The 9884-nt window shown below is 52.3% G+C and overlaps 1 protein-coding gene across 2 annotated transcripts; it reads left to right on the forward strand.

Moving 5' to 3' along the window:
- The first annotated feature begins 261 nt into the window (after nucleotides 1-261).
- LOC111180508 (kallikrein-7) lies at nucleotides 262-4933 on the forward strand. 2 transcript variants are annotated; one of them, XM_022584889.3, is made up of 6 exons: nucleotides 262-370; nucleotides 664-790; nucleotides 1260-1416; nucleotides 1636-1877; nucleotides 2103-2239; nucleotides 4135-4933. In XM_022584889.3, exons 2-6 carry the CDS (start codon nucleotides 718-720, stop codon nucleotides 4288-4290), a joined length of 765 nt encoding a protein of 254 aa, XP_022440597.1. In that variant the 5' UTR covers nucleotides 262-370; nucleotides 664-717; the 3' UTR covers nucleotides 4291-4933. The 2 variants fall into 2 exon arrangements, with proteins under 2 accessions (XP_022440597.1, XP_089758329.1); XM_089902203.1 differs by lacking the exon at nucleotides 664-790 and having other exon boundaries at nucleotides 292-370.
- The last annotated feature ends 4951 nt before the right edge of the window (nucleotides 4934-9884 follow it).

Consider the following 9884-nt stretch of genomic DNA (forward strand, 5'->3'; position numbering starts at 1 on the left):
AGGAGGACCCAAGTCACAGCGCATTTCCTGAGCTCAGCCACTCCTTGAATCTGCCCCTCGAAGCCAGAGAACCTGCGGCTCCCGCCTCCGTAGTGGCCACCGGGGATGCTGGGCCCAGAATGCGCAGGGGCCTGCGGGAGGGTGGAAAAAGTAGAGTGCTGCCAAGTGAATTAGCTGCCTCGGGGGTTCGAGATAACCAGATGCACAGGAAGAGGGTGTCTCAGAGCCTTTCCCACCTGCATTCCGGGGCGCTGAGGGCGGGGGCGGGGGCGGGGGCTGGACGTGGTATAAGACTGCCGCCCTGGGCAGGTCTGGAGACACTTGACTCCCAACCGAGTCTGCGCCCCACGTCAGATCAGGCCCTCCGGAGGTGAGAAGGGGCCTCATTTGGGGGGGGGGCGATGAGGCTGGCTGGACAGCTGACTCCTGTTCCTGAGGGGAGGGGGCAGTGGGAAGCCTGGACGCCCGGCTCTGACAGATGAGGGGCTGGAGGTCTGGAATTTTTGGTCTCTTAGGGGAAAAGGAACTAGGGATACAGACTTATGGATGGCGAGAGATGGGAGCCCAGATTCCTGGGTCCCAAGGGGAAGGACTCCTGGGTCTGAAGGAGGAGGGGGCTGGGGGCCAGGACTCCTGCTTCCTGAACTCTGTCCTTCTCCCCAGCAAAAGAGACCCCTCCTCTACCTGGCAGCCCCTGAGAGACTCAGAGAAGCCACCATGGCAGGATTCCTTCTTCCACCCCTGCTGACCCTACTGCTGTCCTTAGCCCTGGGATCTGCTGCACAGGAAGGTGAGGGCCAGTCTGGGAGGGCTGCCCTAACCCTTGGACCACCCATCATCCCCAGTGACCGTCTTCAAGGGCCCCTCTCTCCAAGAGGTCCCTGAGTCAGGACCTCCCTCTGCTCCAGCAGCTTTCTTCCTCAGAAGACAAGACCCTTCTGCCACTTTTCTTCCTGCTTCCTTCTGACTCCTGGGGTCTCTGTGTCCCCCAGGCCCTGTCTTCTGCACTCAGGGTCTCTCCTATCAGCTTCTGTCGTCAGCTCCAGACAGACAAGATGCTCCTCCTGGGTTTCTGAGTGGGCTGCCTCTGTCTCTCTCCATCTCCATCTCCTGCTTTCTCTGCACTGTTCTCCATTTCTGCCTCTGCATTTCTCCCTGTCACTCTGTCTGTCTCCATCTCTGTCTCCAAATCCCTCCGCTGTTGACTCAGCCTTCCTCTGAGGCTTACTACCCATGTTTTTCTCCATGTCTCTATCCAGCCCGGGATAAGAACAGCGAGAAGATTATTGATGGAATCCCGTGTCTAAGAGGCTCCCAGCCCTGGCAGGTGGCCCTGCTCAACGGCAATCAGCTCTACTGTGGAGGCGTGCTGGTCAACGAGTGGTGGGTGCTTACTGCTGCCCACTGCATGATGAAGTACGTGGGCACGGGTGCTCTGAGCACTTCCAGCTCTCCCTCTGGGTCCCTGCCCCCCCCCAGTCTCTGTTCCACCGACCCCCGTCTCTGCCCTGCCCCCTCTCTGGGTCTCTGTCGTTCCCCCCCCCCCCCGCCCAGGATCTCTGTTTTTCTCTCTCTGGGTCTCTCTCCCGCTCTCTCACTCACAGTGACGCTATGAATGTTGCTCCGTTCTCCCAGTGCGTACAACGTGCATTTGGGCAGTGAATCCCTGGGCAGAGGCCAGAAGATCAGGGCCACAATGTCATTCCGCCACCCCGGCTACTCCACGCAGAGCCAGGTTAATGACCTCATGCTGGTGAAGCTAAGGACGCGGGCCAGGCTGTCATCCACCGTGAAGAAGGTCAACCTGCCTTCCCGCTGTGAACCCCCTGGGACTACTTGTACCGTTTCTGGCTGGGGCACCACCACCAGCCCTATTGGTGAGGCTCCCTCAGTGACCCAGGAGCCCCAGACCCTGAACCCCTCCTCCCTCAGACCCCGGAGACCAGGAATCAGGTCCTTTTTCAACACCCTAATGTTTAGCACCCCAGCCCCCTCCTCCTTCAGGGTCTAGGATCCTGGACCCCCATCCTCTCCCCATCAGGACCCACGGGTCCACAGTCCCAGGCCTCTGACTGACAAGCCCCCCCACCCTCATCTTGCAGCGACCTTTCCAGAGAGACTCATGTGCACAGAGGTCGACATCATCTCCTCTGGAGACTGCAGGAAGGTTTACATGGACTTGCTGGGAGATTCCATGCTGTGTGCTGGCATCCCCAACTCCGGCACCAATGCCTGCAACGTGAGCCCTCCTTCCTCCCCTGCCCTGGGTCCCTGGCTGCTTCATCTCAGCACAGAGCCCCATCTTACCCCTCTATCCAGAATCTTTGCACCTGACCTTGGCGCTGAGCATTCCCTCATCACCCCCCGCCCCACCCTAGACCCAGCTTTCCTAGCTTTCTCTATCCTATTCTCTGCTCAGGTCAGTAGTGGCAGCCCAGTGGGGGCTGGTATGGCCCTGAGGATGAGGCAGAAAGATGAATGGGAGGGGCTGGGGATGGGCAACATGCGGCCAGGATTAGGGGAAAGCGAGTGAAGCCTTGGCTTCAAACCCAAACTTTAAAGGGGAGGGGGTGCCCAGAAAACTCAGTAATCAAGATAAATGACATTCTTATGCAATATTTTTTTAAAAATCTATGCAAAAGTCCACGATGAACAAAATATCAGAATTTTCAATAAAGAGCCATCAGTCTTACTGAATTTCCCACTTACCTCAGGCTTCAAAAAGTCTCAGCACAGCCCTGTACTGACCCTTTATCTAAAATTGGGATACTGTGTTTATCATGGACTTTTTCATATTAAATTCAATTTTAAGGTATTGCAGTAAAATACTGTTTATTGCAATTACTGAGACTGTGTGCCCGAAGTTAATGTCTCACTCACCTCACTTGGGTCCTGGCCTGGGCAAAGAACTGTCTCTCCCCTCCTCTTTGTAACTCCCTCCCTGTCTCTGAACAGTATCTTCCCACATCTCCCTTTACACCTAATTTCATTTCATTCTTTCCATCAGTGTTGCCACCCACCCCCGCCCCCATTGGCTGTCTGCTTCTGTCACTCTTTTTTTTTTTTTTTCCGGTACGCGGGTCTCTCACTGCTGTGGCCTCTCCCGTTGCGGAGCACAGGCTCAGCGGCCATGGCTCACGGGCCCAGCCGCTCCGCGGCTTGTGGGATCTTCCCGGACCGGGGCACGAACCCGTGTCCCCTGCATCGGCAGGCGGACTCCCAACCGCTGCGCCACCAGGGAAGCCTGTCTCTCTTTTTATCTGCCTACCTCTCTGCCGCTCTCTCCAGCCCCTACACTAGTGTTTCTCTGTCCTCCCTCTACTGCTCCACCGTTCTTTTCTCCATCCTTTGCTTAACTCTTTTCCTCTTCTCTGTGACTCCCTTTCCTTGTCTCTCTCCCCGTACCTCCACTCCTTTCGCTCTCACCTGTACCCTCAGCTGTCAGGGGTGGTGGGAGGGTAAGTGTTAGGGATGGGGTGGTGGGAGGGTAAGTGTTAGGGATGGGGTGATGGGACGGGAATGTGTGTCCTAGAGAATGGGGCATCCTTCTCTTCCCCTAGTGAGGGCCGGCTTCACGAATGTGCAAGTTGTACAGGGACACGCGGTCCCACACTCAGGAGAGTCCCACCCTCGGTTTAAAGCACTCCTGTTGCTGTCTTGAAATTCTTAATACTTTCTAAGCGAGGGAGCCCACACTTTCATTTTGCACGGGGACTTATGAATTGTGTCATCGGTTAGGCCCCCGATTTCCAAGACCACCCTGTCCCTCTTTCATGCCCATGTATCCGTTCCCTGGAGATGCTGCCCCTTCTCCCATGGGCTTGGCGCTGAGTCCTCAAAGATGGGGAAGAAATGGGGCTCTGACCCCCTGGAAGCCCTGCCCCTTCCCTGTGATTGGTCCCATTGGCCAGGGCTCAAGCCAATGTCTTCAGAGAATGTGGTTTGTCTTCTCCATGATGGCCCTAATTCCTGCTCTACTATTGGTCCCCAGAGACTATGAGTCTCTCCCCATTGGCCGGGGTGGAAGTCCAGGGTCTGGCAAGACAAAGACTGACAACCGTGGGGGTGTATGAGACAGAAGTGGGGGCGGGACTTCACTCTGAAGCTGAAGCTAATTTGCTTTGTCCCCTCCAGGGTGACTCAGGGGGACCGCTGATGTGCAAAGGTACTTTGCAAGGCCTGGTGTCCTGGGGAGGTTTCCCTTGCGGCCAACCCAACAACCCAGCTGTCTATACCCAAGTCTGCAAGTACGTCGATTGGATAAACACCACCATGAGCATGTATTGCTAATCTCTCCGTACTCCCATCCCTCCATCCCTACACCCTGAACAGGAAATTCACAGAAATAAGGACGTCGATGATCTACAGTCATACTTGACTTTACTTTTCCTCAAAGACATATCATAAACCTCCACAATATGCCATGTGTGTAAGTCAATCAAATAGGCAAGGAATTAAAACCAAAACACGCGACACAAAAACCTCAGCGCCGGTAAAGAAGTAGTGAGACAGCACCCTCGGCCACTGAAACTGTAAATTCATACGATTTTTACGGAAGTTGATTCGGCAATGTGAATCAGGACCCTTGTTCTCCACCTTTGACCCAGCAGTTCTAGTTCTAGGAAGATACTACTACAAAAAAAAAAAAAAAAAAATCCAAAATGTGGAGCAAGGTTTGAATTTATCACAACATTATTTATCATAGCAAAACGGTGGAAACACTGAATATGTCCGGAATCAGTGGCGTGTTTAAGTAAACAAAAGGCTAGCTTGAGACAAGGATATGCAACTGCTAAGGCTAATAATTATGCAGAATTGTTAGTGTTTTGCAAGGATGTTTATGCTATGTGATGTTAAATGAGAAAAGGAAGATACAGAAATATATGTATATGTGATCCTTGCTATGTAAAATGAAAATATTCACAAAATGAAACCTGAAATCATGTGTACCAAATTGCATACGGTGGTAGTCATGGGAGGGTAGCCTGCTTCCTTGCATTTACTTTTCCGTGGGTATGCACTTTTATAACCTGATAAACAGCAGTGGAAAAGCTCTGGAGATCTAAGGTGGAGGAGAGGAGACCCTTAGAGAGGAAAGAAAAATGTATGTGATTTTTGGTCCCTTGCCTTGCCTCCCTGCCCAGTGGCATATTTTTTCTCCATTTCCTGGGTCTCCGTATTCCTCATCGGTAAAATGGAGAAGCGAAAGAGGAAAAGGGAAGGTAAAGAGAGTAAAAGGGAGGGAGGAGAGAATATGTCTACTTCTTCAGGGTGGAAAGGGGTGTGAAAGTGTTTCTGGGCATTTCACGGGTGACAAACTAGGAGAGAGGGAGAAGGTGTGGGGGAAGCATAGGGCTGGCAGGAAGACAGGACACCTCGGTCCCACAGGGGCCCCCCAAAAGTGAGCCACCAGCCTCCTGGATGCCAGGGGAGGCTGGGGGCTGGGAACCCAGGTAGGTGGTCTCCTGTCCTCAAGAAGGCAGGGAAGGGGCCTCAGAAAGGGTGGAGGTAGGAGTCCCAGTGACTCAGCCTGGCCATGGCCCTACTCCTGCCATCCAAGTCTCCTGGGCAGCCATACCTCAGAAGGTGCTGACAGAGGGAGCCTCTCCGATGCCCAGGACTCACCTCTCCTACCTGTCTTTCCAGTTTCTCCCCCAGAATTCTCGACTGGTCAACATTCTCCTCTTGTTGAAGCTCCACCATCTTCCCCTCTCTCCTAGCCTCCTATTCTCCCACGCTTCTTCGTATTGCAGGAATTCTGTAGCCACCGTGGAATTTCTTAACTTCCTCTGGTGTTCCTGTGCACAGGAAGCTAAGCCCCCTCCTCCCTCAGACCCAGGAGTCCAGGCCCCCAGCCCCTCCCGCCTCTGGATCTGTGTCAAGTTTAAGGAATGTCAAGAGTATTTGGCCACCACCCTCCTGAAGCTCCATCAACTTCCCCTCTCTCCAGCAAGCCACCCCAAATCCATATTCAACCTAAAAGTTTAAAAAGTAACAAAACATCACAGTTGCACTAGGTCAGCCTATAGACAGCTGGCTCTGCCTCTTGGCAGCTCTCGTATACACGTCAGGAGGTGGATTGGTTTACAATGACTTGAGAGCATACTCTTGTTGAATTTTTTAAAAACAACCTCCTTGGGCTTCCCTGGTAGCACAGTGGTTGAGAGTCCGCCTGCCGATGCAGGGGACACGGGTTTGTGCCCTGGTCCGGGAGGATCCCACATGCCGCGGAGCAGCTGGACCCGTGAGCCATGGCCGCTGAGCCTGTGCTCCGCAGCGGGAGAGGCCACAGCAGTGAGAGGCCCGCATACTGAAAAAAAAAAAACAAAAAAACTTCATTTTTCTTTGGGTAGCTGATAAAGTGTAATAGTTAAAGACACTGACTCTAGAAACTGCGCTCTTCGGGTGCCAATCCCAGTTCTGGCAGCTGCAAGCTATTCACCTTTGAGCACATCACCTCCCCACCCTTGTTCCTTCAACCTTGAAATGAGAGAAGTAGCACCTATTTCCCAGGGCTGTTATGAAGGTTGTATAAGTTTACTATTCAGAAAGTGCTAGAACATTGTCTGACACAGAATAAGCCTGCAATGAGTGTTGGGCTTTTTTTGTTTGTTTGTTTGTTTTTGGCTGTACCACATGGCATGTGGGATCTTAGTTGCCCAACCAGGGATCAAACCCGCGTCCCCTGCATTGGAAGCGTGGAGTCAACCACTGGACCGCCTGGGAAGCCCCTGAGTGTTGGTTTTTATTGTTTGTGGCTTCTGGCTCTTTTCCCTGCTTACACTTTCGTAAAGTTTTCTTGTAAAACATTTTCTTTATTGAAGACTTTTGCAGAGCATGTCACTTGGGAGAAAGACATCTCATAAATAAGCATGCGCGGCGTGTGGGGATGGCAAAACCATGAAGGCCACTGGCAAATGCCTAGAGCTGGGGACTTCATTCTCTCTCTTAGAGGTCCTTCCACTCCCCACTGCCTACCGCCTCCCTCCTTTCCCACAAGGCTCCCAATAACTCCTCCCAAATCCACCCATCCCGTATTATAGTAAGGTGGAACCAGACGGGGCCCCAAGAGATGCGCCATGTCCACCGCCATGTTGGAAGCTGAGTTCCAATTCTGGCTCCACCGTTTCCTGGGTGTTTGAGGTTGAGCAATTAAATTCCTTTCTCTGAGCCTCAGTTTTCTTTTGTGTAAAACAGGAGTGGGAGGAATGAAGTCATTTAGTCATTCGGTCAACATTTGCTAAGGCTTCCTCTGGGCCGAGTCCTGTGCTGGTGCTTGGGACGTAGAGGTGAGTAAGAACCAGCGCCTAAGCCCAAGGAGCTCATGGTCCAGTGGGGGAGATGGGTGTGGATCCAGACTGTCACCATCCAGCGTGACATGAAGGAGGCACGGGCTGTGGGATCTTAGATGAGAGTGACTAACCCATCTGCAGAGGGTTGGAAGTTGGGTGGTGTTCAGGGAAGTCTTCCTGAAGGAGGTAATGTTTAAGCAAAGACTTGAAGGACAAGTTGTTACCAGGAGAAGCTGGGAAGAGCATTCTGGGAGGCGGGAATAACATAGGCGAAGGCCTAGAGGTTAGAAGACATGGAATGGTTCAGGAAAGCTTCAAGTAATCTCCATGGCTGGAGCACAAGAACACAAGTGGGTAGAGCTGCACTGAGAATGTGGCAGCCACTCGCCTTGGTGGCTCCTGACTCGTGAACTGTGGCAGCTCCAACTGAGTTGTGCTGTAATTGTAAAAGACACATCGGATCCCAAGCATTTATCATGCAAAAAAATAAGAAAGCAAACCACCTCTTTAAAACTGTATTTTGGGGACTTCCCTGGTGGTCCAGTGGTAAAGAGTCCACCTTGCAATACAGGGAATGTGGGTTCGATCCCTGGTCAGGGAGCTAGTATCCCACATGCCTCGGGGCAACTGAGCCCATGGGCCACAACTACTGAGCTCGCGCGCCTCAACAAGAGGCCCTGTGCTGCAAACTACAGACCCCACGCGCTCTGGAACCCGCGCACCACAACTACAGAGCCTACGCGACCTGGAGCCCGGGCGCCACAACTAGAGAGAGAAAACCCGAATGCCACAAGTAGAGAGAAGCCCGCGCACCACAACGAAGAGCCCGCGCGCTGCAACGAAAGATCCTGCATGCCTCAATGAAGATCCCGTGTGCTGCAACTAAGACCCGACACAGCCAAAATACATTAAATAAATAAATAATAAATCTTTAAAAATAAAATTGTATTTTGATTTCACATTGGAATAATATTGTTTTGGATGTATTGGGCTGAATGAGATGTTAAAATGAACTCTTGTTTTTTGGGGTGTTTTTTTTTTACTTTTAAAAAAAATTGTGGCTACTAGAAAATTTTAAAGTGCATGTGGGGACTTCCCTGGTGGCGCGGTGGTTAAGAATCCGGCTGCCAATGCAGGGGACACGGGTTCCAGCCCTGGTCTGGGAAGATCCCACATGCTGCGGAGCAACAAAACCCGTGCGCCACAACTACTGAGCCCGCGTGCCACAACTACTGAAGCCCGAGAGCCTAAAGCCCGCGCTCCACAAGAGAAGCCACCGCAATGAGAAGCCCGTGCACCGCAACGAAGATTAGCCCCCCTCACCGCAACTAGAGAAAGCCCGCACGCAGCAATGAAGACGCAATGCAGCCAAAAATAAATAAATTTATTTTTTAAAAAATGCATGTGTACCTGGCATTATATTTCTTTTGGCCAGTACTGCTGTGGATGCTGGGGGACCCAGGCCAGGGCTGTGAGCCAGACAGAGGCAATGTCAGCTCTGACACAGGAAGATGCCTCTGAGGTCAAGTGAAGGATACAGAGAAGGGGAAGAGTTTGGGGTAATGGTCCAGGTGGGAGAGAAGCAGGTCTGAACTGGGACCAGGGACATAGGGATGGAGAGAAGGGACCACACGGAGAGAGGAGGCAGTGGGATAGGACTTGGGGATCAATGGGCCATGAGCAGTCCAACCTGGTACCTGGGAGGATGGTGGGTCCTGAGAACAAGATTCTGGGTTCAGTGGGGAGATGAGTGAGAAGGGCCTGGGGGAAACTGGGGGGCGAGGGGAGCAGCCCCAGAGAATATATCAAATGCCAGATTGGTTTTCATCCCAGGAGTGACAGGGGACAAGCAAAGGTGTTAGCAATTAGATTTAATGCAAGAATTAAATGCTACCCACAGTGCCAGGCCCAAGCTGGTGCTGAGGTCGACGTTATTCATATCAGTTGCACTTATTGCTCAATGACTTTCCCCAAAGCTTCCCTTTTCCATCTTGCCCGTCCCTGTGATTATCACACCCATTTCCCTCCAGGCGGCCGCACGTACACCCATTCCTCCAGCTCATGCCAGTCTGCTATTTCCTTGAATGCACCAGACCCTTTAACTACCTCTCTCCTCCTGACTAAAACGCCCAAGTTTAAAGACACCTCTTCAAATCTTCCTGGATCCCCCCATAGCTTCCTGGACCCCCGTTTCTCATCACACTCTTCCTGCATTCCCATTTATTTCTGTGTCTCTCTGTACACGTTAAATCTCATCAACAAGTCCTGAAATCCTCCTGGGTTCCACTAGCTTCCCCGCTGCCCTCTCCCACGCCACCCCTTCTGCAGGAGCTAACTCCCCTCTGTGCATACACATGCTTCTCTTGGAAACGCAGTTGGAACCTAGGAGAGGTAAGGAGAGATTTAGAGAGTGTTAACGGAGACTTGGAAAATCAAGGGGAAAGACAGAGATACAGAGAAAAATATAGAGAAAGAGGCAGAGGGGTGGAGAGACACAAACAGAGACAGGCACGGAGGCACCCCCCGCCATGGCCAGGGAGAGAGCTGGACACCGAGAGACTTGGAGAAGGGGGGCAAGGCGGGTCAAGAGTC

Source organism: Delphinapterus leucas, chromosome 20 (genome assembly GCF_059928025.1).
Source record: "Delphinapterus leucas isolate spDelLeu-1000000601 "Yukka" chromosome 20, BTC_Dleu_Yukka2, whole genome shotgun sequence".
NCBI classification, from domain to species: Eukaryota; Metazoa; Chordata; class Mammalia; order Artiodactyla; family Monodontidae; genus Delphinapterus; species Delphinapterus leucas.

Excerpts from the sequence above, each read along its gene's own strand:
- LOC111180508 (XM_022584889.3), top strand. The coding sequence starts at position 718 with ATGGCAGGATTCCTTCTTCCACCCCTGCTGACCCTACTGCTGTCCTTA. Across the intron at positions 791-1,259 it reads GGGATCTGCTGCACAGGAAG|CCCGGGATAAGAACAGCGAG; the intron begins GTGAGGGCCAGT and ends GTCTCTATCCAG. Across the intron at positions 2,240-4,134 it reads CCGGCACCAATGCCTGCAAC|GGTGACTCAGGGGGACCGCT; the intron begins GTGAGCCCTCCT and ends TGTCCCCTCCAG.